The sequence below is a fragment of the Centrocercus urophasianus genome, unplaced genomic scaffold, assembly GCF_019232065.1.
Source record: "Centrocercus urophasianus isolate 14NV4802_14NV808 unplaced genomic scaffold, USGS_Curo_1.0 seq_24, whole genome shotgun sequence".
In the NCBI taxonomy this organism is placed as follows: domain Eukaryota; kingdom Metazoa; phylum Chordata; class Aves; order Galliformes; family Phasianidae; genus Centrocercus; species Centrocercus urophasianus.
The window spans coordinates 10,731,643-10,750,175 of record NW_024884800.1 but is presented as its reverse complement, the minus strand read 5'-3'; the positions used below and the strand labels follow the sequence as shown (position 1 = coordinate 10,750,175).

Sequence of the window (18,533 nt, the reverse complement as noted above, 5' to 3'; positions counted from 1 at the left end):
CGCACGCAGGCGGTGACCGATCCCCGATCGTGGTTCCGCAGCGCCGCCCGCAGCACGAAGCGCTGCGCCGCAGCGGGCGTGGGACTACTACTCCCAGCAGCCTAGGCGGCCGCATCGCGCTCTCCCATTGGCTGCACGTTCACAGAGTCCGCGTTTGATTGGGGAAGGCTCGTAGGCCCGCCCACTTTTCCTCTCCGCGCTTCTAATTGTAGAGGCGGAGGAGGAGGCGGGGCGTGCTGGCTGAGGGGGGGATGTGATTGGCTGAGAGGTGGGAGGGGGGCGGAGCTTTCCTCTTCCTGCCCGTCGGCGGGAGGGAGCGGCTGCGGCGGGGCGCGAGGCCGCCATGAGGTACGGGCGGGGCGGCGTGAGGCGGGCTGTGGGGTGGTGGGGGAACTCGGGGTGATGTGGGGTACAGGGGCTGAGGGTATGGGGTGGGCTTCGGGCTGGGGCGTTGAGGCTCTGTGTGTGTGGAGGGGGGGATGCCAGGGCTGGAGGTCAGTGTATGGGCTGGGGGAGCTGCGGGCAGGGCGGGCCTGGCTGGGTGCGGGAGGTGCTGTGGGGCCCGGCTTCCCCGTGGCGCGTTCTGTGGGGCCGCCCGGAGCCGAGGGCGACAAATGGGGCCGGGGTCTGGGCGTGGAGGGAGGGGGCCGGGCCGCGGCGTCGCATTGAAGGCTGCCGCGAGGTGAAGCTTCGGGCCCCCGCGGTGTCTGGCGTGCGGAGCGGGCGCAGCCTGGCACCGCGTGGTGGATCCTGGCACAGAGCATCGCTGGGGAGCGGGAGGAATCCCCGCTGGCTGGATCACGGCTGTGGCGCCGGTCGGTCCCTCGTCACACCTGTGCCCTTACCCTGGACTCTGCGGGCTGGGATCGCGCGCCGGGCTTTGCCAGCACGATTTCCTCCTTTGGCATCAGGGAGGGGGGTGGGGGGAGCCCGGGGGAGACACGAATGTGCGACTGCAGCATCCTCGCATTCACGGACGCATCCCTCTCGCCTCCTCGCCGTTGCTGTAGCAACCTCCCGTCGGTGGGGTATTTATAGAGGAGAGCTGAGAAGCGTGGGGCGGACGGGGCTGGGTGGGTGTCTGCCGGGTCAGCCTCCAGCTTCTCTCATACGGTGGGTGGGTGCTCAGGCAGTGCTGCTCGCCGGCTGCCGGCCCTCCCGCTCATCTCCCCTGGGGGCGGCCAGGGATCTGCGTGTGGAAATTAAAAATAAATACCCGTGTTGCTCACCCTTGTTGCGTGCGCCCGAGCAGGCAGCTCTTGTGCTTGCAGGCTTGTGCAGAGCAGGCTTATTGTTGTGCTGGAATAAACAGTCTCTTGTTTCTGACGCTGGGTGGTGCATTGGCACAGATGTTTAGGGAAAAAAAAGTTAAAACTGATGAAATTGATCATTACTGTACTTTTATGCCTGCGGTGTCAGGCTCCATGAATGTAAAGCGTGCTTCATGGAGCCTGGGATCCTGGCAAGTCTAGTCTTGAATATGTTTATTTCCGCGACTCGAATTCTCGTGTGTATCAGGTAGAGAAGGTGTGATGCTCATTGCCTGTAATAATGAGTGGCACGAAGTTTGTGTACTGTGTGGATGCTGGGGCAAATTTTCTTTGCAGCCTGTTCTTTGATACAGAGGATTTGAGTTTCTTCATTAAAACAGACAGCAACAAAATCAGGTCAGTATCTGCTCACAGCTGACAGAACCTATAAGGGAATGTGCGGCTCCTGCAGCCTGTGTGCTCCCATCAGACTTGGGAATGTGGTTTGGAGGAGCAAGATCAAGTGTTCCATTCCTTGTGGAGAGAAACGTGGATGAATGCCCAGCCTGGGGAGTGCGAGATGGCAAATCTGTCACATGTAATTGTTCTGTTGCTTTCCCTCTGTCCTGTTTAAATCCCAGGCTAGGTGTTGCAGAATTTCTCAGTCTGTTTAAAATAAACTGTTCTTTGCTGATGGAAAGCAGCTCCAAGCATCGCCGGTCTCTTACCGCTTTTGGTACAAAAAACATGCGAAGCCTGATTTTGGCAGTGAGAGACATTAGCTTTACTGAGGAGGTGTTTGTTGGTGAGATCTGATACTTCCTGATGTAGCAATACGCCAGCACTGTTGTGTGCCTGGATTCCAGCCTTTTGAGTGAAATGGGAAGTGTGTTTCCTGTGCTGCTGACCCAGCGGATGGCTTTGTACAGCCACTGACCTCACCCCAGCAGAGAGCTAATTGAAGCGCTTTGGGGATTACTCTGAATATCTGCAGTCCTGGACCTCAGATCAGCTCATTTTAGTTCCTGCTGTTTCTAAACTGCCTTTGCTGCTACATCCACAGTACATCCCTGTGGGAGCTGGCTCAGTCTTTTGATGGAGTTGTGGTTTTGTCACAGCAAGGAGTCATGGAAGGTGAGAGATGAGTTTGGCCAGGATGGTCTGATCTGTGGGATCTTAAGCGCAGTGAAAAGACAAAACGTGGAAAATAAATGAGTGGAATTCCTCCTGCAAGCAGATAATAGTTTACTCCTTTACTGAATTTCACTGTTGTGGGTTTTTTTTTTTGTTTTTGAAGTGTGAAAGGTGCTTTTCTAGCAGGAGAGTTGGCATCCTGAATATGCAGGGAGTGCTGCTGTTGCTCTGAGCTTTGCCAAACACCCTTTAGGACATGCATATCCTTTTCTCTCCTGCTAAATACTCAGCTTGATGGTAATGGAGAAAACAATCCAGCCATCCTTACTGCATACTGTGGGTAAGCGTTACAGAAGTGAGAATTTACATGACTGTGCAATGGATGCAAAATGAGTTTATCTGTATCCATCAATCCTGTCTCGGAGGGAAGAGCACCAATCTGTTCCCAGCAGCTTCCAACTCTCGGGTCGTCCTATATGCTGATCCTGATCTTCCTAGTTAGCTTGTGTGTTTGCCTCCTGGGGCAGCATAGGTCCTGCAGGCACCAGCCATGGGCAGCTGATGGTAGCAAGCATGCCAGGCAGAGGGAGGCTCTGGTGTCAGGTGTACTCTGTGTCCAGCAGAGCATTGTTGATCACTCACCAATTACATGGTCCTCGTTGGCTGTGCCTTGTTTCCGTGAATGGGAGACTCTCCCTTTTGCTCTTGGTGCTGGGTGTATTGGAGTCTGCTTCTCTCAGAGGAATTGTCGCTTTCTAAGCATTCTTTATTCTGTGAATTCAAAGGTTAGGAGATTAGCTGGTTGCAAGGTTGGGCTGACAGTTTCGTGGGTCTACAGATAGCACCCTGCTTTCTGCATCATTCTGACCCAGGATGGTGGAGGGATCAGGCTTTAGTGTCTGCTGGGCTGCAATTGAAGCTCTTGATGACTCTCCTATTTTCTTCCCTGCAGGTAGGTGGGAGTCCCCTGCAGCCGAGCAAGGCAGCATGGCAAGTAAGTGTTCCCTGTTCCCCTCCAGCACCACTACCACCTCTTCATCTGCAGTGGGGAAGTGTTTTGCAGGTGCCTCACAAGCAAGAGGCACCTGTATTTTTTGGGGAGGCTCAGATGCCATTGACTCTTATCCCTGTACATGGTCTGAGGTCCAGCCTGCCTTATTCCTTTCTCATCTATGCAAGGTGGGAGGTACTGAAGGGCGAATCTCTCCAGGACTGCCTTTATTTCTGTGAGGCTTGTTGCACAAAGCCTCCCCTGAGGCTTTTTGGACTGACTGACTCCTTTGCAGGCATTGCTGGTCTGCACCAAGATCTCCCAGCCATGGTGCTCCCCAGGAAGGTGGCCTGCGATTTGGGCCATGCTGTCCTGCAGCCTGGGTGGCCTGGGACACTGCAGCCCTATGTTCCTGGCAGAGACTTGGGCAGTGGTGTAACGTAGCCCCCTGCTGGAGCATGTTGCATCTTGCTGAGTGAGTGCCCAGCACATGTGGCCATTTGGTGCCAGCAGCTGTGAGGACTGGCCTGACAAAAGCTGGGCTGAGAACAGTAAGGGTGCAGGGTGGAAAACAGCATGTGATCTGTGAAGGGCTGGACTCAACCCTCTGTCCTCACTTATCTGAGCAGCCTGCACAGAGGCTGCATGTAGCGATGCAATGGGAACTCTGAAAGGATGGTGGTTGTGAACAGGAAGATGCTAGAGCTGAAATCTCAGGATCTGCTGAGGTGCTGCCAGAGCCAGCTGTGAAGGTGGAGGCAGAGGCCAAGCTGGACAGAAGAGAACTCCAGGGATGACAGGTATGCCTCCTCTTGTTGTCTGTACTGTGCTAGGTGGGGGAGGGAGCAGAGATCTCCACGCAGGTTCTGCCACAGAATGTACTTTTTATCTTGTGTTATAGAGGAAGGTCCCCAGTTGTTGCCATGCCTTCTAGCACTTTCTCTCCCTCGCAGATTTTAGCTGCTGACTTAGTAGCACCTGCTTCTTGTGGAAGCTGTCCCTTGAGGTGGCAGTGCCCTGTGCCAAGCAGTTTCTGTCATGCTAACCCTGAAGGATGTGACTTGCAGGAGTGGTTTGTGGTGATCAGCACATTTGCCCGCATGTGCTTCCCCAAAACTGCAGCCCTGACTGATCCTTTCCAGGCACAGCCATGTGTCATTTGGGCAAGGCAGTCCTGGGTAGAGGTATGGCTAAGCCTGCCTACCACCAGGGGCCAGCATCACCTTAGGAAACTTAAAAGGGATGGCAGTGAACTCCTGCTCCCCCAGCCTAAAGCTCTAATCTTTCCTGTGCACTGGTGCTCCAACTGGTGTGGGGAGACTTGGAGAGGCACAAGGAGTCAGTACAGACACTGCTGGGGTTTGAAAAGTCTTCCCTCTGTCCTGTGGTTTGGAGACAGCTGCTGCTCAGCTGTCTGCTGTCCTGTGAGTTGAGGATCCCAAGTCAGAGAGGAGAGTTTACAAGGCTCTTCTGTCCTGAAGGCCACTGGTCTTCCTGCCCTGATTCCCATGCATGTGGGAACTGCTTTCCACATAAAAGAGGGGAAGGATCAGTGACTTAGTTTCTGCTCTCCTGTCATTTCTAGGTCCTCAGGGGAGATTCTCTGGGGGAAGAGGCTCATGCCTCCATCACAGCATGTTTTCAACTGAGAAATTGTTTGTGATACCTCTCTGTGTGTCTGTTTTTATTTCCATCATAGTGACCAGTTCAGCAAAGCAGGGTCAAGTGAGTGGTATCTGCAGGGATGGAAAACCGTGCAAGTGAGATCTGCAGCTAAGCTTGTTGCTCCAGGGTGGGAAGGAAGATGGAAAGAGTCTCAGGCTCAAGTGCTGAGGAGGGGAGAGTTAATAGCACAGCTTGATCAAGTCAGGAAGCCAAGGAGGTAAGGCCAGATTTCTCCAGTGAAAGCTGGGACATTTGCAGAATGGATGGTGCCTTTGTGAAATTTCATCCGGTTCCGGAAAGGGGCGGGAGAAAGCCAGCCTGCTCCATCTTCAGCCAGGACAGCCCTCCTTGACTGGGAAAGCCAAGGCAAGCTGATCCCTGCCCTCCAGCGGTGTGCTTCTGTGCCTCTTGAAGATGCTTTTTCTGGTTATCCTTGTTATTTAAGGGGAGAAAAAAAAGAAAAAGATATGTTTGCATAATAAAGTTGATTGTGAAGGGAAAGTCTCTGACTCACATCATTCATGCTGTTCTTCGTTCACACCTCAGTGGTTTCAGCCTTCTGCAAACTCTCTCACCGAAGCAAGCCATTAGTAAATCACTAGGGGGAAATGCACCTACACAGCACATAAAGAGCACAGTATCTCCAAGCACAGAGTCACATAGCATTGTAGTAGTTTCTTATTTGTGATCTTTCCCCTGCCTTGACACTTGTGAGTATTCTCAAAAATACCTTGCTATATTATTTTAGAAGCAGGATAAATGGAAGGTAAAGCTGAAGGAAAACATGTTGACCTCCCTGGTGGCAGGCTGCTACTGAATGTTATGTTTGATCATTTACTAAGCATCCTTTTCTATTCTATCCAAGCTGGTCTAATGGGAGACTCTGTCAGTCCCCCTACCTCCTTGTCCTGCATCTGTTCTTATTGCTGCAGTGTGAATTAGTTCATCTGGTTAATCCATTGGAAGACTGAGCCTGAGGGGAAGAGGTAAACAGGCTTCTGTAGATCAGCCAGCTGACCTGATTCATCTTACTCAAAGAATGCAGTGAGATTGGCTGAGTGGGAAGAAGCAGTTGGATGTGTTTGGCTGCATACAGAAGGGCTGCCTTGTGAAATGTGTGTGGGATGTTTGTATCCTGGAAGGGTCATGGTCTGTGTGCAGTGTTGCTTTTTGGACAGCATCTCACCTTTCTTGTGCTAACAGGGTCAGTGCCCTTATGCTGGGAGCTCCCTTTTCCTGCAGAAGCCTCTGCCTGACCCTGGGTCCTTTTCTGATGTAGTTGCCATGTAGTAAAGGGGCAGTATTGTGAGGTCCCATCAAGGGCAGAAGGTTAAAAAACAAGTCCGTTGGAGCTGACCTATGTGCTCTGACACTGCCGATTTCTGTGTATGTAGCATCCAGTCCTGTTGGAAGAATGCTGCTGGTGCTGCATGTCTCTGGGCAGACCCCAGAAACCCTACTACTGTGTGTACTTGCTCAGCAGGCACACTGCTGCGCTGAGCTGTAGCTGTGGGCCGTTTGGTGCTTGGGATACCTTTCCACCAAAAGCGGGTGGGAAAACCCGGCTGCACAGAGGCCAAGGGTTTGTCAACCAGAGGGTTTGTCGCTGTTGAGCATCTGTGCTTTGTGTGTTGCAGTGTTCTTGGGGGCCAGGAATGCCCACTCAATCCTGAAGCGCTTTCCCCGAGCCAACGGCTTCCTGGAGGAGATCCGGCAGGGCACCATCGAGCGGGAGTGCATGGAGGAGGTCTGCAGTTATGAGGAGGTCAAGGAAGTGTTCGAGAACAAGGAGAAGACAGTGAGTTTGTCCCACTCTGCTCCTCAGTGGATGCGTGAGGCACTTATGCCTTAGTATGCTGTGGGTGGAGAAAAGCACAGTGGGAATGGCCTCTCCTGTTTCCTCTGTCCTCTTCATTCCACAGGCAGTATGCGGTAGCCTCACTTTTCAGCATGTTTTACTCTTGCAAGACAATGTTCTCTCCTTGTCATTGCTGGGACACCCTGCATAGCTTCAGGTTGAACTGGCACTCCCCTGGCATTTATAAGAGATTTATACTGCTGTCCCCACATCTCCAGGTGGGTTTTGACTTTGGCCACATTTCTCCCTGCTTAATATGGGGACTGGTGGCTGCTGTTGAGGTTTGTTCCCATCATCTTTTTTGCTGGGTCCTGTAGTTGTTTAAGCAGGACCACTCAGCCTTGGTGAGAGTGTTGCAAGGCAGCTGGAAAGGCCTCTTCTGTGGGCTTGGGGACAGCAGTGTTTATTGCATGTGATGGTTAGGGGCTGCTTGTCCCACGCAGAAGCACGTGGTAGTTCCTTCTGTGTTTCTACTGCAGATGGAGTTCTGGAAGGGCTACACCAACTCTGTGTACTCTGTCAAGGACCCTGGGCACAGCACGGAGCGTTCAGATGCTATGTACGTGGTGGTGCCCCTCTTGGGAGTGGCTCTTCTGATAGTCATCGCCCTCTTCATCATCTGGAGGTGCCAGCTGCAAAAGGCCACCCGTCACCGCCCTTCCTACGCCCAGAACCGCTACCTGGCCAGCCGAACAGGACGCAGCCTCCCCAGGGTCATGGTGTACCGTGAGCGGTCACAGAGCCAAGGGGAAACTCAGTATCAGCGAGAAGCAAGCAACCGAGGGGCTGGAGACAGCAGAGCAGGGGGCACCCCCCAGCCAGAGGGCACTCTCTGTCCACCAGAGCACTCGGTCTCTGTCCTCTCCAGACTGTCCAGTGCCACCCCTCCACCGTCTTACGAGGAAGTTACGGGACACCCAGACAGCAGCAGCGGCGAAGAGACCAGCATCTCCTACAACGACCCTCCACCAAAGTATGAGGAAATTGTGGCTGCTGCTCCCACTGCAGGCAAATAGAGGGTCTGCCTCTCTCTTGCCTCTTCACACACTCATGCTCATGCACCCACACCCCTTGCCATGCCCAGAACCTTGTTCAGGTGGCATTGATATCCCTGTATCACTTGTACAAGCTGGTGCCATCACACAATAGCCTTACCTTCCTTACCAAAAAACAGCTGTCCCCAAGCAGGGTGAGGGTGGGATGTGGGGCTCTGGGTTCAACCAGCTATCCCCCTTCCCCTTGCTCCCTGCTCACATAAGTGCTGCAGCAGCCAGAGCAGAGCAGCAGCTTGTTCCTGGCTCAACTGGGGGTCCTCCCTACGGTGCATTGGATTTCTTCACTTCCCCTCAGACATAACACTTCCCATGACTAAAACAGCCTCACTGCCTCTCTAGGACTCTGCTCAGCCTTACCCTGTGTGCATGCTGGCTCATGGACCTTAGGCACGTGTGGGGCTGGGATTGGTCTTTTCCATAACCAAGTCAGCAGGGGCTGGTTTGTGATATGCTGAGACCCCAGTCCTCACTGTCTCCTGTTTGATGCTTGGTGCTCTGAAGAGAAGGTGAGGAGGCAGGAGCGGTGCTTGTTTCTGTCCCCATGGTTTTTGACCAGGGAGAAAATTCCTCCTTTGTGTGGATTTGCTGCCTGTGGGAGTGGGGAACCCAGTCCATCCTGTTGTGCCTGTAGTGATATTTGTTACTGGGAGAAAGAGGAGGGACTGGGCAAGAAGGTGCTTTGTGATCTAGAACCCTTTGGAAAGAGAGGAAGGTTTGTGGTGGTCTTGCACGTGAGGTAAGTTGCTTTGGAACCATGAAGATGGCTGCACAGCTTTAAGCAGTGGGGATGTACCTCCTTTCTGCAGGTGCCTGCCTCACCTGTTTGGTGTCCTCACTAGGTGTGGGATGCAGGCACAGGGAGGCTGCAGATGTGCCAAACCTCCCTTCAGCCTTCCCCTAACCTCTCAGTCCTGGCTCTCTTTCCAAGGCTTTTGTCCTTCAAGCCGCTCTGGTGGGCAGAGCACATGGCCACGGCCATGGTGCAGAGGGCCTGTCGGCAGAGATGGCTGCAAAGGTGAACAATGTTTGTGCAACCAACCAGGCTCTGGCAGCTGGGGATGCTGATGGCACAGGAGCAGAGCTGGCCCCTTGGAGCCAGGGCAGGGTAGAGCACGTGCTTTGCCCTGGGACCAGCGTGTCCCCTTCTCCTAGGCAGCCACTTCTGGGCTCTGTGTGATGGGGCTATCCTTTCCCAGTCATGTCTGATGGGCTATAAGGGGGTTCTTCTCACCAGCCCTCAGTACCAGCCCAGAACCTTGTAGCACTGCCGCCCTGTAGCATTCACCCCAGCACCAGTCTCCACCAGCACCAGAAGGCTGTGGTGTACCTGCAGGCTGCCCTCACCCGCTGTCCTTTGTCCCAGTGATGCTCTCAGCCCGGAGCTGAGGCTTGCCCAGCATGGCTGTCCCTTGGGCAGGATACAAGCCCGTGGGGTCTGCAGCTGCCGGCACCTCATCTGTCCCCTGCCAGGCCTTCACGCTGCCTTTTGGCCTTAGTAAATGCAGGTGATGGGACAACCTGGCAATGAGTGCCAGGGTCAGAGCTGGGAAAGACTGGAGGGAGTCAGAGGGCATTCTTGGATCCTCTGTCTTTGATGCACGGTCATTACCTTTGCGGTTTGTATTCTGTAAAACTTGGTATATTTCTGTGCAAAAAGATATTTATTAAAAAACCCTCACTGTCTAAACGGCGCAGGGTGGCTTTTTCCCTAACTGCTGGGAGAGGGTTGTGGGATGGGGCATTGCACCCCACATCGCTGGGCATGGTAACAACAGAATGTCCTACGAGCCCGGCTGGTAGGTGAGTATGAGGGATTTCCTGACCGCCGGGAGGGGATTTGGGCGCACAGCTCGTCTCTGCATTCCTCTGCACGCGCCTAAACCTCTTAGATAATCCCCTTTAAATAGCAAGACTAGGGCAGCGCGAGATTTATTTTAAGCCCTTTCAGAACTGGATTTTATGGTAAGGCCTTGGACTCCGTCCCCATTCAGAAGCTTTTAAAACCGTCATTCATCCCAAACGGATGGTTTTATCGCTGCATGCTCCACCGAGAGGCGGAAGAGCTCAGCTCCGGCACGGCGATGCGCGGCCGCTGCTGCCCGGGGGCCGGCGGCAGGAGCAGCGGCTGTGCCTTTAAGGCCGGCGCAGTGCCAGGAGGGGAGGGCTCGCCCCGCTGACATCACCTCCCCGCCGGCCGGGCAGGAAGAGCAGCTGCTTACAGGTTGAGAAGTTGCTTTAAACTGCAAAAAAAAAAAAGTAAGTGCCCACTCCCACCCCGCTCCGCCCTTTCCGCCAGCGGGGATCGCAGCGGGCGCTGCGATGGGGCGAAGCCCGGCTCCGGGGGGAAGAGGGGGCTTTAGGAGAGCAGAGCAGATCTGCGGTCACGAACCTCAAGCCGGGGGTGCCAGACCGTCTGGGGCGGAGGGATGCCGCTGCCCCTCCTGTCCGCGCGGGGAGAGAGGCGGGCGGTCTGTCCGCAGGGCAGGACGGGGGGGTCCCCTCTGCTTCCCCCCCCCTCAGCTCCGCATCCCCGCGCTGCCTATGCGAGGAGAAGCGCAGCACGGAGGTGGGGAGCGATCGTGTTCCATCGGCATGAGCAAGATTGCTCGGCAGCAGCTAGAGAAACCCCTGCAGAAAGTTAAAAGCGGAAATCCGGCCATTTAAGCTCTTTCTTCTTATGGATTTTGACATCTGTGGGTTTTTGGTGTGTGTGTGTGGCTTAGATTGTCAGAGCTCGCTCCCCTCTCAATCCTTTTCTCCTTGGGAGCTGTGGCAGTTCCATAGGTGATTAGGACGTGACCCTCTTTCCCCTTTCTGGTTTATTGCTCCTCATATGCTGCTTTCTGAGAGAGAAGGATGAGAAGAGAGCACAGGGTGTTTATTCCTTTAAAACCCCCAAATCGGAGGTGGAACCCAGTGCTTGCCATGGCTGTGGGGCTGCGTGTCTGATACAGCATTCAGGAATGGCACCTTTCCCTGGGACAGTCCCAGGACTCGGTATCGGGACCGACCCGATTTGCAGGCACGGGGATCTCATTCGTACACACATGGAAGCAGCAAAGTGCCGCAGCTGATGACGCTGGGCAGGCTTCTGTCCCTTTAATTAAAAGGCTTTTAATGATGGAGGAGGAGAGAACAGAGTGAAGTGATTACTGTTGGCGGGGAGCCGCCCTGGCATGCCTGGAGTTACAGGGCTGCTGTGGGGTGGGATTGGTGCTCTGGAGCTGCATCTCCGGCCATGTGTGCGGCTCCAGGAGTGCTGCTGCTGCTCCCGGGAGGCGGGATGGGGATGGGGATGGGGATGGCAGTGGGGAGCCCTGACTGCTGCCAGCTGGGGGTGGCTGGGCTGGCAATGCAGCGTCAGAACACAGGGTGCTAAAAATAGAGCCCAGCGTGATCAGAGCATGCTGAGCTCCTGCCGTTCTCACCCTCTGAGCTTTGGAGAGGAAAACGTCCCCTTCCTGCAGTGCTTTGGGCTGTGCTGGGGGATTTTGACTCAGGAGCAAAGGGGGATTCCTCTCTATTGCGAGGGCAGAAGGGGGGGCCGAGGAGTCTGTAGGGGAATGGGGTTGGCTGGGGTCTGGAAGAACACAGAACAGTACATCAGTAACGTCAGGAACAATAAATCAGAAAGCAGAGAGTCAGAGGGGCTGGGGACCTGTGTCCCTGCTGTGTCCTTGCCAGAAGAGGCTTCCTTTCCCTATGGGATGATGGCTAGTTATCTGACACCACTGCCTGAAACAAAGTCCATCCTGTTCAGCTCCTTGGTGTGGATCCCTCCAGGAGATGGGCACGAATGCAGTACAGTCCTAGAGGACAGTATGGTGAAAGTGTGTGGGGGGACAGTTTAGTTCTTTCATACCATCCTGCTGGCAGCTGTTCCCACCCCATGCTCTTGCCCCTGCCAGCTGGGCTCCATAGGACTCCCTGTTCTCCAGCACATCTCCTATGGTTCTGTCTGTCGTTGCTTCTGTATGTGTGTAGATGCCTTACAGCACGGGTGTTGTCCCTGTGCAGGTGTCACTCGGCTGCCTGTGCAATCTGGGGAAAACAGACAAGATGTGGCCACTTTTGGAGCAGAAAGTGAACGCAGTCCGCTGTGACCTGCTCTTCACTGAGGACATCAATCGAAGGATGCGGGTCCCCAACAGACTCACCGTGGCAAACAGCTTCAGCCCTGTGGATGAGGAGCCCATGTCTGAAGGTGTATCCCCTTCCTTTCCAATACATATCCCTGTCAGGATTTCACTTGCAGGTAATGTGCTGGGTTTTTTGGGGTGCCTGAAGTTTGGCAGGGCTCTGTAACATTGCAGGGAGAACTGTTTTCTAAAGCTCAGTCCTTTGATTTGCAAGAGAGGAAGGAGTCAGATACTGTAGTCATCTTTCTCCTGGAAAGTAGTGTGGGAAGGTGGAGAGATGCCTAAGGATGAAAGGTGGACAAAGATGGCTAGCAGAAAGCAGGAGGGGCCTTTGATACAAAATGTGAGGAGTGAAATCTGGAGGCATCTCCTTCCATGTCTTCCAGTTTATTCTCAGTTTTGGGGATGCTGAAACATATGGCCCTGCTCTTTGACAAGCTGTTCTCAAACCTTGCTTTCCTGGAGTGGTACATCCAATTGATTTCCATTCCACACCTCTCCAGGCTCTCTAATTGCTCACATCTGCAGAATGTGGCTTTTGATGTACATCCATTAACAGTGGACACAGGGCTGGCAGCCCTGTATGAGCGAATCTCTCTTCCCTGCTGCCCTGAGACACAGGGCTGGCAGCCCTGTATGAGAGAATCTCTCTTCCCTGCTGCCCTGAGAACAGCGGGGCACATTCAGGTGTTTCATTCTTCCCTCTCTCTTTTCTGTGAAAACATCAGATGCAGATCTCAGACCCATCCTGCTGGACCAGCAGAGGAATGTCCCCTGCGCTGAGGTGTGCGTATCCCCAGACTCCTCGGCTCAGCACTCTGCATCGGGGGAGCTTCCTTTTATGCACATGGCCGGCAGATCAAGTGCCCAGAATCGCAGACGACTGGTACTGTAACGAGGGTGGGTGGGCGTGCATGTGTTGGCAAAGGGAGCACATCCCCTGTGCTTGCTTTGCTCTGGAGGGCCAGGATCATCTTACTGGGCTGGGGCTTGAGAAATGCCCCCACCATTGAGGGCTCTTCATCGGGCACAGGGCTGGCTCTGCCTAAATTGAGCATGGTGGTGATGGGTTGATGGTTGGACTGGATGATCTTAGCGGTCTTTTCCAACCTTTATGATTCATTGACTCTAATGCATCTGTGTTTGATGCCAACAGGGCCACCACGGCGGCAGGTCACGGCGGCAGAGCCAGCACAGCAGTGGGTCACGGCGGTCCCCAAGTGACAGCACCCAGCTGGCCTTGCCCAGCCCAGCCCTGCACCATGAGCGGTGAGCATGGACCTGGAATGGTGCTGGGTGGGTAGGGACCAGCATCCATGGGATCTTTGGAGCTTTGTGTTGGTGCCCCAAGATGGGGGGGAATCCAAATCAGGGCTAGCTCTAGTCTTGCATGAAGCTAGTTAAGAGGAAAGTGTCCTCTGGTGTCAGTAGGGAGAGGTTTGCTGCCACCTGAGGCACATGGGACAGCGTGTCCCCACTTGGAGCTTGGTGGCAGCGCTGTGGGTCCTTGCCTGGCTGTTGGGTTTGCAGCCAGGGTGAGCAAAGAGCAGGTGTGCTTTTTGTGAACAGTAGTGTGGTTGACATCATGGTCTTTCTCTCCAGTGGAGAAAATCATTGAGCTTAATTCCAGAGCAGAGCCATCTTCTGCATAGAAGAAAGCCTGTCCTGGGCTGGCAGAGAGGTGTGGTCGTCACACTGTCATTGCTGCCTTTGGAGGATCTAAGTGACTGAACCTGGGCTGCTGGAGGAACTCCTCTCACCCAGAGACACAGAGGTCTGGGTGTTGATGGCATCACCCTGTGGTGCTCGGACCTGCAGGAGGAACATGGGGCCTGTGATTGTGCTGTGCGAGGCCAGGCAGTAACCACTGTGGTTCTGTGTGCATCCCAGGCTGGACACCTGCCCCCCACCTGCTCACAGTGCTCCACTTCCCCTCCTTGCCAGGACGGGCAGGATCTACTCCATGCAGAACATCTTCCAGACCATGTACCTGCTGGGCCAGGTGCTCTTCCACCGTGTCCAGAACTCTCTGCAAGACTCAATGTCATCCAGGTGACGTTGGCTTATCCTGAGCCACCTCCCTGCTGCTCTACATAGGCCTAGCTTTGCCTTGCCGAGGCAGGAGCCAGCCCTGAGCTTTCTAACCTCACAGGACATGGCTGCTCCAGCCCCTTCTTCTTACCTATCCTGCCAGCTCTGGGTGCCTCCTGCTTGTTTTTGTGCCACTCAAGGGACCTAACTTCTCCTGGGACACTGCTGGGTTCCAGCTACTCCTCAGTGCTACTCTTTCTGCATGCCTTGATAGCTTGATGGAGGGAAATGTGGGCAGGGAATCAAAACCCAGCACAGATGGCCCTGTCACCAAGACACTTCTCCCATGTCCTCACAACATGCATGACAATCTCTTGGTTGCTCTTCAGTAACCTTTTCATCTACTATCCTGTGTTGGAAGGGATCCATAAAAATCATCTAATCCAAATTCTGCCTCCACACGGAAGCACCTAAAAATCACAGAATCACCAAGGTTGAATTGTGAGAATACTTCTGATTCTCCTTGGGCGAAACCTCCAGGCAGATGGGGAGGAGGGGGAGCGTCCATCATCCATGCCACCCTGGCACATGGTACCTTTTTTCCCGGGCTGGAGCAGGGCTGCAGGCAGCAGTTTCACTCGGGGCAGTTCCAGGTGATGACCAGCGCACTGCTTAAAAGCAGGGACATCTTCAAATGTGGTTTTGTTTTTTTTTTAAGCTTCTAAAACTTTGGTTATTGCATACATGGACCTCCTCCTGTCTGACGTGGAGGAGTTTCAGCTGTGACACTGTGGAGCAAGGAACTCAGAGAGTGGGGTGAGTCCTGAGCTCTTCCCAGCTCTCCATCTCCCTTAGGAGCCAAGCAACTTGGAAGGCCTTTTCTTGGTACTTTGCATCATTTCAAATGCATGCATTCTTTCGTGCTCCCCACAACAATAAAAAAGTGACTGAGCTCACTTGTTTATCCTGAAATTTTAATGAAGAAAGCTCTGGCCTCAGAGAGAGGCTGGATTATTTCCATGGCAGTGACCTCTTGAGAAGTATGAGTCATCAGAGGTAATTTCTGTTCTCTACTCTAAAGGGTGTTCACTTGTGTCAGTGGGAATTTTTCAAGTAAAAGCTGCAGGAAATGTCCAATTTTAATGGCTTTGTACTTGGTAAAATTGGATATTCTTTCTGTTGTGACTTTCATATTTACCACAGCTGCATTACGTGGATGCATTGTCTTATGAGTGTCTTTTCAGGCCAATTCCTTGAATGTCATGAGTGAGTTCCTCAGAAGAACTCATTCAACCCGGTTAACCCATAACATGTCAGTGAGGGCCTGTGGCAAAACATGGACTGGTTTGAGTTGGAAAGGACCCTTAAAGGCCATCAGATCCAACTCCCCTGCAATGAGCAGCGGCATCTACAGCTCCACCAGGTTGTCTGAGCCCAGTCCAGCCTGACCTCGAGTGTCTCCAGGGATGGAGCATCCACCATGTTGGTGTGTACAGTAGAACTATGGATTACAGATGAGCTGATGGAGTGCTACCCTATAATGATGGGAACAACAGATGAACATGGCAACTCTAATTTCTCAGCATGGATCTATTGTGGCTTTGTGCTGTGAGCCCTGGAGCAAGGTTGTATCTGCAGGAGATGCTCATCTACGGCCTCTGTCCCTTTGTTTTCAGGGAAGGAGGGAAGCGATGCATGGTTGGAATCCTTGTTTATGCTTCTGGTTGCAAATAACATTTGCTGTGAGGGCAAAAAATGCCTTTTGTGAGGGAAGTATTGGAGCAGACCAAATCCTGGTGCCAGCAAACCCAGGCTGGCTGGCACATGGTCAGATATGTCCCCCCTACTAGTAGCTGCTTCCTACCCACTGGGTCATCTCTTGCTGGGTAAATACCATCTCTCCATTTGGGCACTGGTTGTGGGATTTCTGTTTGCCTGACCTGCTCTAATGATGGTTTGTCCAATCCTCAGTGGATTCCTCTGGCTGTAGGAAACGGACTCTGGGTAAATACGTTTTCTGTCTGTTGGGTCTCTAAAGAAACATAAGCATGTGGCTTTCCTGTTGCCTGTTGTAGCTTGTGTTGAGTGCTTTGTTGTGATCACTGCGGGCTGCATGGTGGAGGTATAAGCATGATGGGGGTACGAAGAAGTTGGTAGATGCTGTGGGAGTGCTGCTTCCTCTCTCCCGACGCTGCATGCTGACAGCACGACCTGGGTGTGCACACACTGCTGCATGGTTGGGCTCTCCATGGCAGTGCCATGTTTACAGGAGGGTAACTGCAGTTCCTGAACAGTGTGCATCTCTGTTTTCCTCCCACAGCTCCCAGGAGGTTGGAGCAGCCCCGGAGGAGGTCATCGCTGCTGAGGCTGCAGCAATGAAAAAGGAGGTGAGAGGAGAGTAGGGGCTGCAGTGGTTCCTGGGAAAGCTGCAGGCGGGTGGCTGAGGGTGCTCCAGGGCTTGTTGCTAGGGCCTGGTTTGCTGGCATTGGCAACTAGCCCTGGGTGGTGCTCCTCACGCTGCTCTCCTTGCAGCTGGCAAGGATCTCGGAGCGGCTGTGTGTGCTGGAGGAGCAGCACAAAGCCTGGCGGAAAGAGGAGCCCCTGGTGTACTCCATGCTGCTCTCTGCCTGCCTCGTCAACACCTGGCTCTGGCTGTGGAGATGACTGTGTGCCTTGGGCTCCCCGACCCACCCTGGGCGAGAGCAGAGAAAGGATTCTTGCTCACGTATTGTGGATGGTAAAACTGTGTGTTTCTTCTGAACTTGACCTGAATTGGAACCATAAAGCTGGACCTGGCCACAGCAGCTGGAGATGGATGACAGGGAGTGGTGGGGTGGGACAGGGAGCATGGTCCAGTGTGTATAGAGCCAGGGCCGGGCTGTGTTTGGTGTACGGTAGCAACTATGTGGTGTGTTCTATGGGGTCAATCGTCCTGTGAGAAGCTGCTGTGAAAAGCCAAGCCTCATAAGAAATTTGTAATGACACAGGAGGTATTTGTCCTGCACAGATCAATGAGAGAGCTTCTGCCCCTTGGGCTGTGTATTGGAGGAGGCACAAACCCAAATGTTACGTCTTTGTGGGCATCAGGTCCTGTTACAGTCTCTGGCCATGGGTTGAGCTGGTCCCCTGCCTGCATCACAGCTTGGACATCTTAGTTCTACCTCCATAAAATTTCTCAGCCAATTCATAGAACCATAGAATGGCTTGGATTGGAGGGGAACTTCCAGCCCACCCAGTCCCAACCGCTGCCATGGGCTCAGGCTGCCCAGGACCCCATCCCACCTGGCCTTGAGCACCTCCAGGCATGGGACACCCACAGCTCTCTGGGCAGCTGTGCCAGTGACAGTTACTGTGGTCTCTTCTTCAACTTCCACCCCAAAAGCTTGTGCAGAGTGTTTGGGTGCTTTTGAACTGCTGCTAGGTTTTCTTTTCTTCCTTGAGCAACTGTGTGAGTTGTCCTGTGCCAGGGCGACCCCTGCTCCAGGAGAGGGGTGGGCCTGGACGATCTGAGGGCTGCCATCCGCAGGAGAGTTGGACTAGATGACCTTTAAAGGTCCCTTCCAACTCAAACAATTCTATGATTCTATGATCTATGGCCTCTGCTGTGGCACCACCTCCTTGGCTGCTGTCGTGCTGGAGGCTCTCAGCAGTGGGTTTGCAAGTGCTCAGATCCCAGGTGGCTGTAAGAGCACTGCTGAGCTCTATAGAGACTCTGGACTTATCCAGGAGCTTGGCTTTCTCCCAGGGAGAGTACATGGGAAACCTCCCTGGCGTAATCGTAAGACCTTGTAATAACAGTGCAGGCACCAGACTGGCCATGGACAGTTGCCCGTTTGGGCAGCAGTGGGTATCTGTGAGATTGCCAGTGCCAGAGGGCAGGATCACTCCCAGTCTGCTGCCAAGTTGTAACTTCAGCGTGGTACAACTGCACAGGTGAGGGGAATCCTTGGCTCAGGTGCCAAAAACCAAGCCCAGTTCAACAGCTCTGCTGTTTCTTTCCTTCCTTGACGTTTAGGAACACTTGGATTCACAGTGAACTGAGATTCTCATAGTGGTTCATCCAATGCATCTGCTGAAGTGGTGCCTGCAGGCCTTGGGCAGGTGTTGGCAATAGGACCTCTCTGTTCCACCTATAAATGATTGTAGCTGGATCTGCAAATCACCCAGATGTCTCAATGGCTTATTTACAGACATGGATGCTTAGCTGTTCCCTGCCTGCCACTGCATCAAGCCTCTATGGCTGTAAATCTGGCAGCTGGACATCTACTAATAAATAACTGTCCCACAAGTAATTGCAGGTCTGAACCTGTGGCTGATGTCTGGGTTGAGGACAGCACTGGGATTTACTGCAGGTGAGAGCAGGAAGGGGGTCTGTGCTTCAGCAGTGTGTGTGTAAGGGATGGCAGCAGG

The 18,533-nt window shown here is 53.6% G+C and overlaps 2 protein-coding genes across 5 annotated transcripts; both read left to right on the top strand.

The window, feature by feature from the left end:
• Positions 1–285: 285 nt before the first annotated feature.
• Positions 286–9,563, top strand: PRRG3 (proline rich and Gla domain 3). Of its 4 annotated transcripts, none has more exons than XR_006170021.1 (4): positions 286–348; positions 3,337–3,378; positions 4,068–4,175; positions 5,075–6,618. XR_006170021.1 is itself a non-coding variant. In XM_042825061.1 (4 exons), the coding sequence occupies exons 2-4, from the start codon at positions 3,372–3,374 to the stop codon at positions 7,912–7,914; spliced, it is 705 nt and encodes a 234-aa protein (XP_042680995.1). In that variant the 5' UTR covers positions 286–348; positions 3,337–3,371; the 3' UTR covers positions 7,915–9,563. The 4 variants fall into 4 exon arrangements, 1 of the variants encoding a protein (XP_042680995.1); XR_006170020.1 differs by having other exon boundaries at positions 4,005–4,175; XM_042825061.1 differs by lacking the exons at positions 4,068–4,175; positions 5,075–6,618 and adding exons at positions 6,678–6,838; positions 7,378–9,563.
• A 1,029-nt stretch (positions 9,564–10,592) lies between these two features.
• Positions 10,593–17,383, top strand: LOC122163669 (mitochondrial fission factor homolog B-like). Its single transcript, XM_042825060.1, has 7 exons — positions 10,593–10,657; positions 11,971–12,208; positions 12,821–12,978; positions 13,249–13,361; positions 13,983–14,144; positions 16,444–16,510; positions 16,656–17,383. Exons 1-7 carry the CDS (start codon positions 10,631–10,633, stop codon positions 16,785–16,787), a joined length of 897 nt encoding a protein of 298 aa, XP_042680994.1. The 5' UTR covers positions 10,593–10,630; the 3' UTR covers positions 16,788–17,383.
• Positions 17,384–18,533: the final 1,150 nt, after the last annotated feature.